General features: G+C 39.7%; 6 protein-coding genes and 1 non-coding gene across 9 annotated transcripts; 4 read left to right on the top strand and 3 right to left on the bottom strand.

The window, feature by feature from the left end:
* Positions 1-591: 591 nt before the first annotated feature.
* LOC110754619 (protein-S-isoprenylcysteine O-methyltransferase A-like) lies at positions 592-2468 on the bottom strand. Its single transcript, XM_088247350.1, has 3 exons — positions 2423-2468; positions 1601-1687; positions 592-1506 (listed from the first exon to the last, which is right to left on the bottom strand). The coding sequence occupies exons 2-3, from the start codon at positions 1680-1682 to the stop codon at positions 860-862; spliced, it is 729 nt and encodes a 242-aa protein (XP_088103476.1). The 5' UTR covers positions 1683-1687; positions 2423-2468; the 3' UTR covers positions 592-859.
* A 4303-nt stretch (positions 2469-6771) lies between these two features.
* Positions 6772-9507, bottom strand: PFD5 (prefoldin 5). 2 transcript variants are annotated; one of them, XM_021955719.2, is made up of 3 exons: positions 9059-9507; positions 8383-8476; positions 6772-6953 (listed from the first exon to the last, which is right to left on the bottom strand). In XM_021955719.2, the coding sequence occupies exons 1-2, from the start codon at positions 9431-9433 to the stop codon at positions 8393-8395; spliced, it is 459 nt and encodes a 152-aa protein (XP_021811411.1). In that variant the 5' UTR covers positions 9434-9507; the 3' UTR covers positions 6772-6953; positions 8383-8392. The 2 variants fall into 2 exon arrangements, with proteins under 2 accessions (XP_021811411.1, XP_021811410.1); XM_021955718.2 differs by lacking the exon at positions 6772-6953 and having other exon boundaries at positions 8259-8476.
* Positions 9508-9593: 86 nt separating this feature from the next.
* Positions 9594-9665, top strand: TRNAT-UGU (transfer RNA threonine (anticodon UGU)). Its single transcript has one exon. It is a non-coding gene; the product is annotated as a tRNA-Thr (tRNA).
* Positions 9666-9842: 177 nt separating this feature from the next.
* On the top strand, positions 9843-12541 carry LOC110754617 (DNAJ heat shock N-terminal domain-containing protein). Its single transcript, XM_021955708.2, has 4 exons — positions 9843-10460; positions 10585-10841; positions 10952-11141; positions 11257-12541. The coding sequence occupies exons 1-4, from the start codon at positions 9990-9992 to the stop codon at positions 11965-11967; spliced, it is 1629 nt and encodes a 542-aa protein (XP_021811400.2). The 5' UTR covers positions 9843-9989; the 3' UTR covers positions 11968-12541.
* YLS8 (mRNA splicing factor, thioredoxin-like U5 snRNP) lies at positions 12124-14100 on the bottom strand. 2 transcript variants are annotated; one of them, XM_021955721.2, is made up of 2 exons: positions 13827-14100; positions 12124-12685 (listed from the first exon to the last, which is right to left on the bottom strand). In XM_021955721.2, the coding sequence occupies exons 1-2, from the start codon at positions 13944-13946 to the stop codon at positions 12377-12379; spliced, it is 429 nt and encodes a 142-aa protein (XP_021811413.1). In that variant the 5' UTR covers positions 13947-14100; the 3' UTR covers positions 12124-12376. The 2 variants fall into 2 exon arrangements, with proteins under 2 accessions (XP_021811413.1, XP_021811412.1); XM_021955720.2 differs by lacking the exon at positions 13827-14100 and adding an exon at positions 13225-13556.
* A 141-nt stretch (positions 14101-14241) lies between these two features.
* LOC110754621 (nicotinamidase 2) lies at positions 14242-15285 on the top strand. Its single transcript, XM_088247351.1, has one exon. It carries the CDS (start codon positions 14504-14506, stop codon positions 15104-15106), a length of 603 nt encoding a protein of 200 aa, XP_088103477.1. The 5' UTR covers positions 14242-14503; the 3' UTR covers positions 15107-15285.
* Positions 15286-15430: 145 nt separating this feature from the next.
* On the top strand, positions 15431-18223 carry HEMC (hydroxymethylbilane synthase). The gene is made up of 5 exons (XM_021955709.2): positions 15431-15916; positions 16311-16716; positions 16975-17181; positions 17522-17699; positions 17825-18223. Exons 1-5 carry the CDS (start codon positions 15675-15677, stop codon positions 17935-17937), a joined length of 1146 nt encoding a protein of 381 aa, XP_021811401.2. The 5' UTR covers positions 15431-15674; the 3' UTR covers positions 17938-18223.
* Positions 18224-18249: the final 26 nt, after the last annotated feature.

Below are 18249 nucleotides of genomic sequence, written 5' to 3'. Positions count from 1 at the left end.
AAAACAAGTCTATTTAAAAAAAAAAATTAAAAACACGTAGTATAGCCGGGCGGCTGTACTATTTTTAATTAAAAAAAGAGGACCCCCTATTGATTAGGCACCACGTGTCAAAAATAAGTATAGCCGGGCGGCTACACTATTTTTTAAACAAATTCATAGTACACTACTATTTAAATCCATTATATTTAAGAAAATCGAGTTTATTTAAAAACCGGGAACAGCTGCAGAGCTCCTAGGTGCCACGTGTCAAAAAAGGTATAGCCGCTCAACGATACTATTTTTTAGTAAACATTAATAAAACCGATTATAGCCCATCAATAATCTTAACTGAAAAGTCACATTTGCCCATCAATAATCTAAGAGATGCTTGCCAAGTCATCATTTTAAATAGAAAAAGTAACAGACTTGACGGTAGGACTAACGGTGCAACAAAACACGTAATTGACTGACCTCTGCAACTAATATTTGAGTTGAGTGACCAAAGTGTAACTTTGGGTATAGTTGAGGTACCATTGCTACGAATAACCCTTATATTTAAAAGGTATAGACTATAGGCTTATAATCTATTAGTTTTCCTGCACATGATGATGGTGGGGCTTCAAACAGTAATCTTATGTGGTGGAAACCAAACACCAACAACGCATTGTCTGCGTGTGTAAACATATAGATTAAAAATGTTAAGTTTTCATGTGAATTTAAGTCTCATGGAGAAGCCTTATAAAACATTGGCTGATACATTCTCAGTCTCACCTGCAACCCATTTATCAGCTAAAGAAGACAACACTATTCTACAATCTAGCAGAAGCAAGATGAGTGAGGCAAGAGGAATTCAACCCTTCCCTCAGAATCCCTCGGATCTTCACTTTATAAAAGGCACCCCGGCAGGAACTTGTCTGGCATATTCCTCGTACTGCAACCCAAAAAACTGCCTCAAGAAATACTCTTCATACGGTATTCTTTGTGCAAAGAAGCGCCAAACTACAAGTGCAAATGCAATTGTTGATATGGGATTACAAAGCATTATCTGAGTGCCCACTGACCATATGAAGAAACCACAGTAACCAGGATGCCGAACAACTCTATAAATTCCATTTGTAATCAGTTGGTGATGCTCCGAGTGTCGAACCCTGATGAGATGTGTGAAGGATCGACCAGCTGTAATTATTGCCATCTTCCGAATGATTTCCCCTATTATAAGCATTCCAAGGCCCCAGTTGCTGACCCACCAGTGTTCCTTCATACCAGGGAACAAAATATATTCAATTAAGTACTCCAGCAAGGAAAAAATCATTGCAACCAGATAGTTTTTGCTGATCAGAAGAGATTTCAGAGTGACATTTGATTTCCCGTGAATGCCAACTGCTAAAATGTATTCAGAACCGTGAAAAAAGATTATTGCCACAAGCATCTGCGACAGCTGTCTGCAGGCTGTGTAACTGAAGACTAATGCCATGCTTGTTACAATAGAGCGGATCGATCTTTGGCTCTGGTGTACTGTAATGAGACCTAAGAGGAATAGCTGCCTCAATCAAATTCTGCCAATCTTTGTCTGGAAGCTGTAGTGAAGAAATAAAGAAAGTTTTTGGGTTTTACTTCAGACCTGGAAAAGTTAAACCACTATGTGATATTGAAACCCAAAATTGTCTCTCAACATCACCCCAAACATGCTTCAAGAATGACATATCCTCTGAACAGAAGAAGATTAAAACGGTTAAGAAAAGTTCAGAGACTTCATGAAAATACCAGGATGCTAAAGATCATATTTTTTTTTGGGGTCAAGGATGCTAAAGATCTTATAGAAGCTCTTTCATGGTATCAATTATGAAATCATACATGCATATTTTGAACAAAACAAGAAATGCAAGAAATATGTAAAGGAGCCAAGGAACTGCTCCACACTGGGTTTTTGTCCCATGTAAGTCCTAACTCTGTTAAGAATTGCTTCAACCCCTTCATTCCAATAATTGAGTAGCATTTTTTTACATATTTAGTAGTCTTCTAAACACTTGTGTGTAGAGCGTAGACAACAACCAACACTGTATGCATAAAAATGATTTATGATCTAACATTTGAAGTTGCAACCACTTTCAATAAATCTGATAAGCGAATAAAATTTGGGCCTTAAGTTGAATGAAGCTTTTTTTTCGTCATTTTATTTTCAATTTCAGAATAACAAGAAAACCTAATGCAGTTTTTCAAATTTCTGTTCTTTTTCTATATTATCAAGCAACCAATCAGAAAACATTTTTCTTTACAATTACAAATGCATCAAATCTGACAAATCACCTCAGCGAAATACAAAAAAGTCATCCAGTGGATCAATCAAATTTCAAAATTCCAGTTTTTTTATTTCCTCAGCAACCAAACAGAGGATTATTGTCAATTACTAAAAAGAAAAAGATCATCTTTGAACAAAGATTACCTGATGTCGATTGATTGAAATTATTCTTTTTGCATTCTGAATTACCTGGTGTTGTTTAGCTCCAGCCTCCGTCAAGTGGGTGAGCTTTCGAATTCCAGCAACAAGTATAATTAAACAAAAAATCAAGTAAGAAGCTCCATACAGGGATTTACGGAGGCAATAACAGCTCAGTTTCTTTTTGCTAAGAAGGATCTAAGAATGGCATGTATGAGAGGATTCAAGTAATTGACTGGAGTTTGTTCTTACCAGCGGAAGGAGGAATTTTCGCCTCTTTGTTTTTGGTGTTTGACGGCAGCGAGAGATGAACGAAAAGCAGATCGAGGGCCGGAGTGGGAGATCTGGCCGGAAGGCAGAGGGCTGGCAGTTGGGTGGTGAGTCTGGTGACGACGGCAGAGGTTGAAAAAATACGAAGACAAGAGAGAACATGAGTGATCGTGTAACCGGATGGACAAATGTCGTCATTAAAGAAAATAAACTAGGGCACTTTTGGCATTAAAAGAATTCGTTAAACCATCCGCTTGCTTTCTTTTGAAAACAGGTCCTCAATGTCCATATCGTGGTCAGGGACCAAAGCTTCAATGTTAAGTAGATTCTTATTCTAATTTGGGGGGATAAATTTACTAAATTGAAAAAGTAACTCAGTCATTGTTTTGAATGCCGAGATTAAACTTATTAAATCCCTGTATGGAGCTTCTTACTTGATTTTTTCAATTAACCCACCACCACCACCCCTTCCACAATCAGCCCCTAGCACTTTAGGAAAAAGAAGGCCTTGTAAAAATGCTTCGGGGGTTTGGGATCATTTCACAAAGATGAAGGGTGAGGATGGTAGTAGTGACCCTAGATGCATATGCAAGTATTGTAAAAAAGACTATGCATGTGATGGTAAAAAGAATGGCACATCCACTTTGTGGCACCATTTGAGAAGTCAATGTAAGAGTTCTCCATTGAGACATGAGAAAAAACAAAAAGTCATTTCATTTGAGGGTCAAGCAAAATGGGGTAACTTAGTAGCACATGCATTTAGTAAAGAGAGATGTAGAATTGCATGTGTCAAGATGATTATTTGGTATGAGCTTTCATTTAGTCATGTGGAAGGGATTAGGTTTCGTGAATTTTTGAAGGAGGCACAACCTAGATTTGATTTGCCATCTCGTACGACAATTGCTAGAGATGTGTGGAACCTTTATCAAGAGGAGAAAGCCAAAATCAAGAGTGTCTTAACACATAATTCACAAAGGGTGTCCCTTACCACCGACACTTGGACTTCTATTCAAAACATCAATTACATGGTTCTCACGGCCCACTTCATTGATGATGATTGGGTGTTGCATAAGAGAATCCTTAACTTTTGTGTCATTCCTAATAATAAGGGGGATATAATTGGTAGGCTAGTAGAGTCATGTTTGAATGGATGGGGGATAGACAAAGTCTTCACCATATCGGTTGATAATGCTTCCTCCAATGATGGATGTATTAGCTACATGAAGAAGAGATTAGAAAGGTGGAATTCACTCATATGTGATGGTAGTTTGTTGCATGTGAGGTGTTGTGCACATATTACTAACTTGATTGTAACCGATGGAATGAAAGAAATTCATCAATCTATTGAGAGTATTCGTAATTGTGCTAAGTACATTAGGGGGTCATCTCAACAGTTAGAGAAGTGTAGGGCTTGTTTGTAGCTTCAGTGTCTAATCTCGTTGGGATTAAATTGTCGCTTCAGCGTCTAATTTAGTAAGTTGAGTTCAAGCCCCAACGAGTCACGATGTTGGGATTAAATTGTCACTTCAGTGTCTAATTTAATAAGTTCAATCTCGGCATTCAAAACAATGACCGAGTTACTTTTTCAATTTAGTAAATTTAACCCCCCAAATTAGAATAAGAATCTACTTAACATTGAAGCTTTGGTCCCTGACCACGATATTGACATTGAGGAGCAGGTGAGGACCTGTTTTTTTTAAAAAAGCAAGCAGATGGTTTAACGAATTCTTTTAATGCCAAAAGTGCCCTAGTTTATTTTCTTTAATGACGACGCTTGTCCCTCCGGTTACACGATCACTCCTGTTCTCTCATCTCTCTTGTCTTCGTAGTTTTTCAACATCTGCCGTCGTCACCAGACTCACCACCCAACTGCCAGCCCTCTGCCTTCCGGCCAGATTTCCCGCTCCGGCCATCGATCTGCTTTTCGTTCATCTCTCGCTGCCGTCAAACACCAAAAACAAAGAGGCGAAAATTCCTCTTTCCGCTGGTAAGAACAAACTCCAGTCAATTACTTGAATCCTCTCATACATGCCATTCTTAGATCCTTTTTAGCAAAAAGAAACTGAGCTGTTATTGCCTCCATAAATCCCTGTATGGAGCTTCTTACTTGATTTTTTGTTTAATTATACTTGTTGCTGGAATTCGAAAGCTCACCCACTTGACGGAGGCTGGAGCTAAACAACACCAGGGTAATTCAGAATGCAAAAAGAATAATTTCAATCAATCGACATCAAGTAATCTTTGTTCAAAGATGATCTTTTTCTTTTTGGTAATTTACAATAATCCTCTGTTTGGTTGCTGAGGAAATAAAAAAACTGGAATTTTGAAATTTGATTGATCCACTGGATGACTTTTTTGTATTTCGCTGAGGGGAGGTGATTTGTCAGATTTGATGCATTTGTAATTGTAAAGAAAAAGGTTTTCTGGTTGGTTGCTTGATAATATAGAAAAAGAAGAGAAATTTGAAAAACTGCATTAGGTTTTCTTGTTATTCTGAAATTGAAAATAAAATGACGAAAAAAATGCTTCATTCAACTTAAAGCCAAAATTTTATTCGCTTATCAGATTTATTGAAGGTGGTTGCAACTTCAAATGTTAGATCATAAATCATTTTGATGCATACAGTGTTGGTTGTTGTCTACACTCTACACACAAGTGTTTAGAAGACTACTAAATATGTAAAAAAATGCTACTCAATTATTGGAAGGAAGGGGTTGAAGCAATTCTTGGTTTAATAGAGTTAGGGCTTTTAGGACTTACATGGGACAAAAACCCAATGTGGAGCAGTTCCTTGGCTCCTTAACATATTTCTTGCATTTCTTGTTTTGTTCAAAATATGCATGTATGATTTCATAATTGATACCATGAAAGAGTTTTTGTGTCAACCTTCTTCATCTCCAAACAAGCCCTAAACTTCTCAAACCGTTGAGATGACCCCTTAATGTACTTAGCACAATTACGAATACTCTCAATAGATTGATGAATTTCTTTCATTCCATCGGTTACAATCAAGTTAGTAATATGTGCACAACACCTCACATGCAACAAACTACCATCACATATGAGTGAATTCCACTTTTCTAATCTCTTCTTCATGTAGCTAATACATCCATCATTGGAGGAAGCATTATCAACTGATATGGTGAAAACTTTGTCTATCCCCCATCCATTCAAACATGACTCTACTAGCCTACCAATTATATCCCCCTTATTATTAGGAATGACACAAAAGTTAAGGATTCTCTTATGCAACACCCAATCATCATCAATGAAGTGGGCCGTGAGAACCATGTAATTGATGTTTTGAATGGAAGTCCAAGTGTCGGTGGTAAGAGACACCCTTTGTGAATTATGTGTTAAGACACTCTTGATTTTAGCTTTCTCCTCTTGATAGAGGTTCCACACATCTCTAGCAATTGTCGTACGAGATGGCAAATCAAATCTAGGTTGTGCCTCCTTCAAAAATTCACGAAACCCAATCCCTTCCACATGACTAAACGGAAGCTCATCCCGAATAATCATCCTGACACATGCAATTCTACATCTCACTTTACTAAATGCATGTGCTACTAAGTTACCCCTTTTTGCTTGACCCTCAAATGAAATGACTTTTTATTTTTTCTCATGTCTCAATGGAGAACTCTTACATTGACTTCTCAAATGGTGCCACAAAGTGGATGTGCCATTCTTTTTACCATCACATGCATAATCCTTTTTACAATACTTGCATATGCATCTAGGGTCAATACTACCATCCTCACCCTTCATCTTTGTGAAATGATCATAAACCCCCGAAGCATTCTTACAAGGCCTTCTTTTTCCTAAAGTGCTAGGGGCTGATTGTGGAAGGGGTGGTGGTGGTGGTGGTGGTGGGTTAATTGAAACAGGGTTTCAAATTGTCACTCCATGAAAATAATAACCTATGCAAATACACATTTTTTGTCAACTACTGAAATTGCTCGTTCATGATATTAGTAAACTATAATTTTTGTAAACTACAAATAAGGCAGCAACTAAAAATAACAACTAAACCAAGAACCCAAAAAATACAAAAATTTACCAGAAATAAAAGCACAACCAGCAGCAACTAAAAATAACAACTTCCACAAGAACCAAAAAAATACAGAAATTTACCAGAAATAAAAGCACAACCAGCAGCAACTAAAAATAACAACTAAACCAAGAACCAAAAAAATACAGAAATTTACCAAAAATAAAAGCACAACCAGCAGCAACTAACTTCCTTTCCTTTGCCTTCAAAATCAATCTGTCCAGAAATAAAAAAAATCACAACATAGTCAGACCCGTGAAATCACAACCAGAATAATCAATCTGTCCAGAATAAAAATCACAACCAGCAGCCCTAAATTTTTGGAATCAAGTTTTCGAGATATTAGTACCTCAAAGCCCTAACTCGTGAAATGAGAATTTACGGCTCAATTTGACAGTGAGAGAGAGTGACCGTGAGAGAGAGTGAGAGTGACAGAGAGAGAGAGAGCAGAGAGTGACAGAGAGAGAGCGAGAGTGACCGTGAGAGAGAGCAGAGAGAGAGAGAGAGAGAGAGCGAGATTGACTGAGAGAGAGAGAGAGAGAGAGAGAGCCACGCTGCGACTCTGCGAGAGTGACTGAGAGAGAGAGGGAGCGACAGTGACTAACAGAATAAGAGAGATTGGAAGAAGAAGTCGACGGATTTGGTCGGGGAGAGGAGGTTCAGTGAGAGGCAGATCTGATGGAGAGAAGAGAAGAGACTCGAAGAAGGAAGAAGTGAAGAGAAAAAAAAAATCGAGCGGCTGAAGGAATGTTAGGGTTTCGCGAGCGATCGAGTGTGGCAAGGCGTATACTTGGGATAAAATGGACGAATCCACCGGTGCCACGTATATTAATTTATTTTTAAATAATATAATTTTAAAATGTCGATCCGGTCCGGTTTTTTCCGGTTTGGAGAAAATTAAACCGGTTCAACCCGATTTATGGCCCGTTCGGCCGGTTTTTTACCGGTTCCTGAATTTTTATTATTATAAAAACCGAACCAAACCACCAAAAACGGTCCGATTCGGTCGGTTCGGTCGGGTTTTCGGTAATAAAGCCCACCCCTAGGAAATCCTGCTCCAACAATTAAATTATACATTGAAGCGACAATTTAATCCCAACATCGTGACTCTTTGGGGCCTTAAACTCAACTTATTAAATTAGACACTGAAACGACAATTTAATCCCAACATCGTGACTCGTTGGGGCCTTGAACCAAAGTATTCGTATACGCATCATAGGGAGGGTACAACCTACAGGTATGAAAGCTGGTCTTCTGAACAAGTTCAAGGCTTGGAATGTAGTAATCTTTCGACTCGAGAAGAAGAAGATGAAAGCAGTTTCTATTCTTTCAAATTAAAACTCAACAGCTGAAACTGGTATAGTTTTTTAAAGAAGCAACTTTCAAGTAGTTCCACACTACCACACCACAGCATTAGTGGTTCTCGATTCAAAAGGACCACTCTGTTTTTTTTAAAATGCAATTTGAGATTGGGAAATCACTTCTACTGCAAAAAAATATAATTGAGAAAAAAAAAAAAAATGGAAGAACAAAACATCACTTGTTTGTTTGTTTGTCCACCAAACCAAAGCCAGTACACTAGAACACCATCTCTGAATGCAATATCATAACTTAACAAACAAACATGACAAAAATCATCAGCTACCTCCCTCCTACTATGTTGCAGGAGCCAACTGCTTCAACTTGGCTTGCAAAACTGCCCCAGCTTCATCCGAGATGCTCTTCTTTTTAGAAGCAACCTGCACGTTAAATTCAACTCATGTTTTCTTAAATAGAAATGGAAGTCAACAGCAATACAAAAGGAATCAAGCCAAACAAATTAGAACGAGAAAAGAAAATTCCCAACTCAGAATAATTGAGTTCCTTATGAATAAGAAAGAGATGAACAGCTAAATTATGTATCAGATTAGAGCCCTCATTCGGGGGGTCATTCTTCAATCCCCGAAAGCAAACATTTTTAGGGTTTTCCTTTAGCTATCAAATTAAATACAAGCGAAATGAAATATACACAATCAAATTTGCTCACTGCACAATTTGTAAAAAGACAAATCCCCAAACCTAGCAGCAGTGACCACAGTTTAGGCTTTTTATCCCAAAGAAATGGAGTCAGGTACCAGTTATATAATTTTAGAATCAAAGTAGAGCAAGTTCTTCACCAAAGTCTAGGCTTTTTGGGAAAAATGTCGTGGTTAGGTTTAGAAATCAAACCACAAAATAAATTAATGGAATTAAAATCAAGGGAATTTTACTCAAAATTGAAATACAAATTTGGAAGAAATTGCAAGTTAGAAACCGATAAAAATGAAAACTTGAGAGCGTACCTCGACAAGCTGGTCAAAATTAGATTTGAGCAAGCTGATCTTACGTTCGCAGTAATCTTTGGCCTGAGGCATGGTTTTCTCGATGAAGTAACCGGTGCCGACGTCGACGAGGACTTGGTGGCCGTCGTGGAGGGTGCCGGGGACATAAAGGGACGCCGTAAGAGGGACGAGCATCTTCTTGCCCTGAGGGCGCAGGGAGAGGTCGTGGAGAGCGGAGGAGGCGATCTCGAGGCGAGTGGTGGCTGTACGGATGTTGTTGAGGGAGTCCTGAAGAAGATTGACTTCCAAATCAGTTTGTTCCTTGACTGCCTTCAACTGCTCCGGGCTCAGCTTCTCCATCTCCGCTCTCACGTTCACGCTCACCGTCTTCTCCATCTCTCTCTGTGTATTTACCACTCTTTCTATTCCAACACTGTCTGTCTCTAGAGTGAGTCTACCCGACTGCGTGCGTCTCCGTTCGATATTAAAAGGATCGTCCCTTTTTTTTTGGAACTAACCGTATAAGAACGTAATTAAATAACATTGGCATCAAGGAGCCCCTATAGCTCAGTGGTAGAGCGTCAGTCTTGTAAACTGAAGGTCTGTAGTTCGATCCTGCATGGGGGCAACCTACTTTATTTTATTTTATCCTAATTCGTTGGTCTCATTTATTTTGGCACTCTCATCATCTTCCGTAGATCAAGGAGCTTAAGTGAAAGCGATAGGAGAACTGAAGAAAGAAAATATCTCATATTATTTGTCCTGGCTCTCTCTCTTTCTCTACCAATATATATATATAGAACAAGTAAGTAGCTAGTGTACATGTTGTAAAAGCCTCCACCTCTTATTTCTCTGTCTGTGTTTTGAAGTGTTAGATCTTCTTATCTACAAAGTAGAAAGAAAGAAAGAAAGAAAGAAAGAAAGAATTGGTGAATACTTGACGTCAGAAGAAATGGCAGCAGCAGCAGGAGCATGCCTTCCTCTTATTCCTCTGTTTTATACTAGTGGTTGTGGTTCAAATGCTATAGCCAGAAGCAGCAGCAGCTCCCCAATTAGATCAACCACAACCACTTCAAATGTTATAACAAAAGTGTTTCATAATTATGATTACTGTTATAAGCCTAGCAGCAGCATGATTAGATCATGCAGGAGGAGGAGGTTTGCTTGTTATTCCGCTGCTTCTTCTACTTCTACTGGTAGTGGTACTAGTAATGGTGGTGGTGGTATCACAGAGTTTGATCTGTATGAGCTGATGGGGATCGATAGCAGTTGCGATCGATCTGAGATCAAAAGAGCCTACCGGACACTGCAGAAGCGGTGCCACCCGGATATCGCAGGGCCAGCAGGGCATGACATGGCTATCATCCTCAATGAAGCATATGCTCTTCTCTCTGATCCTAATTCACGTTCAGCTTATGATCAGGTATATATTATAAGCTATTAATTAATTTATTGATTAGTTCCCTTTTAATTTGATTTATTTTAGTTAAGAAAACAAGATTTTATTCATAAGAAGAAGAGCATGGATATATATATGGGTGGTGCAGGAGCAAGCGAAAATTGCAGAGCTTCGAGGGTACTCAGGGAAACCAATATACTCAGTTTGGTTTGGTTCAGAAAGCGAAGAAAGAGCAGTTTTTGTGGATGAAGTCAAGTGCATTGGCTGCTTGAAATGCGCCTTATGCGCTGAAAATACTTTCGCAATCGAATCAGTGTATGGAAGAGCCAGGGTTGTTGGACAGTGGGCTGATCCTGAATCCAAAATCCAAGAGGCCATTCAGGCATGTCCTGTCGATTGCATCTCGTCAGTATCTCTCTCTCTCTCTCTTCCAAAAACACATATATAGATACAAGTTGCTTGCTTCAATCAAGTTGCTGATAGCAGCATATATATATATATATATATATTAATAGGATTGTGGAGCGATCAAACCTAGCAGCTCTGGAATTTCTAATGTCGAAGCAGCCTCGAGGCAGTGTAAGAATAGGCATGGGGAACACAGCAGGTGCACGTGTCTCCAACATTTTTGTTGATCTCAAAAAATTCCAGACCAGATTCCAGGATGCAGCAAAACAAAAAGCTTCCTCTACACAAACTTCCAGTGTTAGTTGCTAACTTTCCATTCCATTCCATTCAGTTCTGTCTATCTAATTCTAATAATGTATGAATGAGTAGCAATTATTTACATGTGCATGCTATGGTTTCATTCAACTTTCAGGAGACGGACCTTCAAAGAGAAGCAAGACTGTCAGCAATTCAAGCCATCAGATCAATCTCCAACTGGTTGTATTGGAAAACCCCCTATTCAACCTCAGCTCATCATCAGTCCACATCTCTCCAAAACTTTACCCAATCATCCATTGGCCCTACATATTCACCCCATTCCAACCACCGGGATATCGGCAACCTCCTCCGAGAGGCAGCGGCTGCTAGGAAACAGGGCAGATATCAGCGGCGCACAAGACCCGTCCGGCCATTAAACCCACCATCAACCAAACAGGAGGACGACGACAACTATTGGAAACCATTAACCAATGCTCATCCTCATGCAGAAGCAGCAACAGCTTCCTCATCAACTCAAAACAACCACTCCAACTCATCACAGCCTGCTCATCAACGACGGAATGTCGACAAAGATTATAGATCAGTACAGAGGAACCCCAAGCCCAACCCCATTAGATGGTTGGCTCCAATGGCACCAGCAATATTGATGGCTGCCGTTGTTGGTCAATCACAATCACAAGGAGACGGGGGAGCTGTAGGTAATGGTAATGGTGGTGGTGGATTAACGGAACATGTATATGGCTCTTTCGCATTGGAGATAGTCAACAGTTCTTGGTTACAGATCATATTGGCGGCCATCACTTGGTACATCATTGGCACGGTCATTGTGGGACTTGTAGATGCCATTAAAAGTAGGCAAACTTAGGGCACATATTTCATAATTATTCTAAATATATACACATAATACAATAATGAAAATCTAAAGCACCACTAGCATTTTTTTACTATCTCCCTTGTTACAACATCTAGCTTTATTATCCTTTCACAATCATTTCTCTTGCAAAAGAATCAATCAGCCGAATTGAATTATCAACACGACATTTTATAAATAGATAGTCTGGTTTATAAAGGATATCTCTGGAACACACACCAAACAAGCAGAATAACAAACATTTGCCCACCCCATGAAGTCTGCATAAGAAACAATTAAATGCAGTATGCATAGAAAACATTCAGATACATTAGCTTCCCTAAATCACCTATAAAAGGTCAACGTAACTCCATCCAAACTAGAAGGTTTTGTCTGAAATGAATTACATTTTCAGCAGCAGGGCTTAGTAACGGTACTTGGTGGAGTAATCTTTGGGAGCAATGACCAGACCGCGTCCCTTCCTTGCCCCACGGTACACCGTCTCAACGATGTCAATGAACTCTTGCTTGTCCTTGAGAGCCCAGTTGATCTTGTTGTTGTTCCCAGTGCCAAGGTCAATCATAATGTGCTTGTTTCTGAAAAAGAACATTACAGTGGAAGGGTCATAGAGCTCATACATTGTGTTGAAATCAGGAACCTCCGTGATATCGACAAGGTAAATCACAGCAAAGTTTTTGAGTGTCTCAGCAACTGAAGCAAGCACTTCATCCATCTAATCAACAGGACAACATAACAAATAAGAAATTAACCAGGAACATTCAAAAACAGGGTTCAATTCATACAGGGATCAAGAAGTGATTATAAATCATTCTACGGTTTAGATTAAATTAGGAGTCAGTTTGGAGTATCAAATTTTGAGATTAGAGTAAAATTAACCCAGATTAGTCTATGCAACATTTATTTTCTTCACACAAGTTTCCCTTAAAAGAAGTTCCAACTTCCAAGTAAATTAAAAGGCGAAAAAATGTGACATTAACTACCTCAATCTGCAAGTATAGATCAAAGGTGAAAGATTTATACCAGGTCTTCGAAGTATATGAATGAAAAAAACCCTAAAGAAAGAGAGCCAAATCTTTGCTAAAGTATAATTACTCGTTTGTTGTCTGTCTATCCTCAAAATTATGAATTTTCTAAATAATTGAATGGCTTAATTCATCAAAAATATAAATCATAAACAAGAAAAAAGAACAGAAAAAGGGAATTGGGGGTTTAGGGTTAGTGAAAGTTGCAGAGGGGGGGGTTGGAACCTACCTGCATACAGGTCTCGTCCCAGTCGTGGCCGAAGCGGATGAGGACGAGACGCTCCTCCTCCGCGAGGATGGCCTGATCGACGGCCCATCCAGAGTGGAGGTGGGGCAGCAAATACGACATCGTTCCTCGCTCTCGTCTAGTTCTCTCCCAAGAGTAGTGCCCCGAGTCCCAACCTTTCTGGCTTTCTCTCGCCCTCAGAGAGAAAAATCTACCAATTAATTAACACATTTTTTGGGATTATTTTGAAACTGCCCCTGAACTTGTTTGTTTGTCCCACTTTGGTACCTAAATTGTTTTTTCGTCCTAAATAGGTCCCTAAACTTGCAAAAGTATTTGTAATGAGCCCAGATTGTAACTTGTATTTGTAATGACCCTCCTCCCTCCCCTTCCCTCCCTCAGTCCGTCCGTAATCTGTATTTGTTGAATAATAACTTTATTTTCTTGTTGGTTTAAGAAGAAAATAGCCACATAATTAAGAGGAATGGAGCAAAGCAATATTTATCAAATCTAAGGCAATCAATTAATTAATTAAATTAAATTAAATTAAATGAATGAGAGTTTTAAAGAAAGTAAGGGAAGCGTGGGAATTGAATTGAATTTACCTGCATGCAAGTGTCGTCCCAGTCATGGCCGAATCGGATGACGACGATACGTTCTTCCTCAGCAAGAATGGCCTGGTCCACGGCCCAACCTGAGTGCAGGTGAGGTAGCAAATACGACATTATTAATATTAATTATATATGTATATGTATTGTTTATCTGATCTCTCTCTCTCTCTCTCTCTCTCTGTTTTTCAGGAGCAGAACAGGAGGTGACCCTCAATCATGGATCTCTCTCTCATCTCATCTACAATATAAAAGGAGGAAATCCCATACTGGTGACCAAGATGGAGGAAGTCTCCAGAAGGATCTTCACCTTTCACCTCTTTTCCTTTTTTCTTTTTCATAAAATTAAAAAAAATAAAAACAAAATAGGTGGCCCAGCCATATTTAGCCGCGTATACTTTGAATTAGTAACTTATGTAGTGGGAGGGAGGGTGAACAAGTAAATTTCTTCACAGTGAACTCTGGAACACCATAGAAGCAAGCAACCAAGCAGGAGAGAGAGAGAGAGAGAGAGAGAGAGAGAGCATCATCAACATCAATAATCAATCAAATTCAGCAATCAAACTATAACCATGGCCCAGACCCACACCGACAGACGAGACAAGAAATTAGCCCTTTAATTAATTCTCAAACGCTGCGCTTAACTCAATCACTCACTTCTCAATTCTAAAACCATGGCCTCCTCCTCATACGAAAAATACGACATCAGAAAAAGAAACCCAAATCCAAAAGTGGCAGCTCTTTTAGTCATCGACATGCAGAACTACTTCTCCTCCATCGCCCAGCCCATCCTCCAAAACCTCCTCACCACCATCCGCCTCTGCCGACGCGCCTCCATTCCTGTCATCTTCACCCGCCACTCTCACAAGTCCCCCTCCGACTACGGCATGCTCGACGAGTGGTGGCGCGGCGATCTCATCTTCGACGGCACCCCCGAATCCCAGCTCATGCCGGAGCTCAACCCCGACGCCCAGGACCACGTCGTCCACAAGAACACGTACAGCGCCTTCAGGAACACGGGCCTCCAGGAATACTTGCAGGAGAGGGGCGTGGAGGAGGTCATCGTCACGGGCGTCATGACCAACTTGTGCTGCGAAACGACGGCGCGTGAAGCCTTCGTTAGAGGGTTCCGAGTGTTTTTCTCAACTGACGCGACTGGGACGTCAGATCCGGAGCTGCACGAGGCCACCTTGAAGAACTTGGCTTATGGGTTTGCCTACTTGGTGGATTGCAACAGGCTTGAGGGGGGACTTTTTCCCTCTCAACAACTTACTTAACCCAACTTCTCCAATCTAAAATGAATGTTTCTGTACTGTAATCGTCTCTCCCTCTCTAAAATTAGTGTGTAATAATCAATGTATTTTTCTTTTTTGGTTAATTTTATTTTCCCAGGAACTTTGTTTGTCTTCTATTTTGATAAAACGTTGAAGGAAATCCCGTGATGGATTTGGTTGAATTTTTATTTATTTTTACGATTTTGTGGAAATTGTCGGTTTTTGTTATTTTTGAATGGGTAGAGATATGGGCCACAGTGAAGCATCTACATTCAAAAGTTGAAGCCCAGAGAGAGGGGGACGATCCAAAAATGAAAAAGAAACGTGGCAAGCATTATTTTATTAGCAATAGGCCAAACCAAAACCATGTGAAGTTGATAAGAAACCGGACTATCCAGCCATACCCTGCCTGCAGTGCAATCCCAAATTCCCTCTATTATCCAAATCCTATCCAACATCAACAACCAACCTCAGACAAAATCTCATCAAAGTTTCAAACTTGAAACCCGAACCAATCCCCATCTCTTTCGCCCCTTACTCTCTCTCCCTCTCTCTGAAAGATTTGGTGGCTATGGAGGTCCTTTGTTCTTCTTCTCTTTTGACTAAACAGGCTCTTCCTTTATCTTCAATCAACTTCACAGGAGCTGGCTCAGTCTCAGTCCCTGGCTTCTCTTTGCCTTCCCTCAAGACTCGAGCTTTTCCCGACTGTATCAGAAAACACAGTGCAGTTGGGATCCCAAGGGCCTCTGTTGCTGTTGAGCAGCAGACCCAGAAGGTCAAACTGGCGCTAATCAGAATTGGCACCCGAGGGAGGTACACTTTTCCTGTTATTGCCGATTTCTTACTTCTGGGTTTGCTCCTATTTCAGAATGTAACTTGAATTTAGCTCAATGACACCATTCATCTCTGTTTTCTTTTTGTGAATTGCTACATTTAGTTGTGCTCAATTGCGTCAGTAATTGGTTAGATTTCTTTAAAGTTTTAATCTTTCTCAAGGTTTTTCTTAGAGCAAAAGGTGCTATTTTAATTTTGTCTCTTGCGGTTGATTGATTGTATATTTGTCTCAATATCCTTCATTTCATGCGTGTATGTATGTATTAGTTTCATATTGATGGGTTTATTTTCATAATCTTGTGCCAAATGTTTTTCTATACAACTTATATGTATTTTTCGTGAGTTATTGATACTCTTTCTGGATATAGGATAGCCCACTAGCACTTGCTCAGGCTCATGAGACAAGAGACAAACTCATGGCATCGCATCCAGACCTAGCTGAAGAGGGGGCAATTCAGATTGTAATTATAAAAACTACTGGCGATAAAATACTGAGCCAACCCCTTGCGGACATTGGTGGGAAGGGCTTGTTCACCAAGGAAATAGACGAGGCACTAATCAATGGTGAAATTGACATTGCTGTCCACTCAATGAAGGATGTCCCTACCTACTTACCTGAGAAGACAATTCTTCCATGCAACCTTCCGCGAGAGGATGTCCGAGATGCATTTATATCCTTAACTGCATCTTCTCTGGCAGATCTGCCAGCTGGGAGCACTATTGGTACTGCTTCCCTTAGAAGAAAGTCACAGATACTCAATAGATATCCATCGCTCAATGTAAGCTACCATATTGTCTGGTGTCACCTTTACATACTTCATATTTAGGAGATTGTATGCTATTTCATTTCATATTGCTTTATTCAAAGTTGAATTTGGCATTTGGGTGCATTTAATGGAGCCTCCTGGGAGCAACCTTTCGAGCTATGTGCTAGTTTTTGAAAGTCATGGGCTTGTGTTTTTCCTGGGCCATTGGATGGATTCCTGACATGTTTCTGTTGCTTCTCATTCATGTTTTGGTTAATATCATCCTTGTAGGTGCTAGAGAATTTTCGTGGTAATGTCCAGACACGGCTTAAAAAACTCAATGAAAAGGTAGTCCAAGCAACCTTATTGGCCTTAGCTGGACTCAAACGCTTAGATATGACGGAAAATGTGACTTCAATTCTTTCACTAGATGAAATGCTTCCAGCAGTTGCACAAGGGGCAATTGGAATTGCCTGCCGAAGCAATGATGATAAAATGGTGAGTTTCAATCTGCACATTTCTATTCTGGAGCTACCATATTGAATGATTTTGTACTTTCGTACTAGTTGGTTAAAATACTTCATGAAATTGGCCCCATGAACACACTTGTGCATTTGTGTAGAAGTGTTATACAATGGCTAAAGTGAAGCAATTCTAAGCTAGTTTAGTTTGAATGAGTTGTAGCTTGAAAATCATGGATGAAATGAATAGAATTTAAGCAACAACAAAAAAAACTAGTGATATAACTTTTCTCTGGTGATTGAATATATATACATATATTTTTATTTTTTTTCTGTCCAAAACATTGTTCAATTTTTTGTTGGTCTTTTGCTTGCAGGCTAATTACATAGCCTCATTGAATCACGAGGAAACAAGGCTAGCAGTTGCATGTGAGAGGGCGTTTCTTCTGACCCTGGATGGGTCTTGCCGAACTCCTATTGCTGGATATGCTAGCAGAGATGAGGATGGTTATTGCATATTCAAAGGGTTGGTGGCTTCCCCTGATGGAACCCGTGGTATGTTCGTGCTCACAGTCTGAGGAAAATTCACTCAGTTGTCTTACCTTGTTCTCCACTGTAAACTTAAAACAGAAAGAAAAAATATATGGCACTAATTATGCTTCCCTGTGTCTATTTTTCAGTACTGGAAACTTCAAGGAAAGGCACATATGCTTTTCAAGATATGATCAACATGGGTAAGGATGCAGGCCAGGAACTTCTTTCACGAGCAGGTCCTGGTTTTTTTGATAGTTAAAAGTGAGACGTAATAATAGAGAGAAAGCAGCGGAAGTCAATGCCTCACTCTCGTATGCAAGTTTTTGTGATTGCAACCAACGAGTTCATTTATCATCCTTTGGGCCATCTGTTGTGTTATTAGTATTTTATCTTTTGTTGCTAGAGTGTGTGTTGGTACAATTTGAAGAAGGATGATTGTTTCATTGATTGTATATTAGAATTTAGAAGAGAAATCAGTGACACGATAGGCTTAGCTTATTTGTTGTTGTCTGAGATTATTTCATAATAGCCAAAATTTTGTGACACTCTCTCTCTCTCTCTCTCTCTCTCT

This window comes from Prunus avium, chromosome 1 (assembly GCF_965620075.1).
Source record: "Prunus avium chromosome 1, drPruAviu1.hap1.1, whole genome shotgun sequence".
Classification (NCBI taxonomy): domain Eukaryota; kingdom Viridiplantae; phylum Streptophyta; class Magnoliopsida; order Rosales; family Rosaceae; genus Prunus; species Prunus avium.
This window is presented reverse-complemented; position numbering and strand designations above follow the sequence as displayed.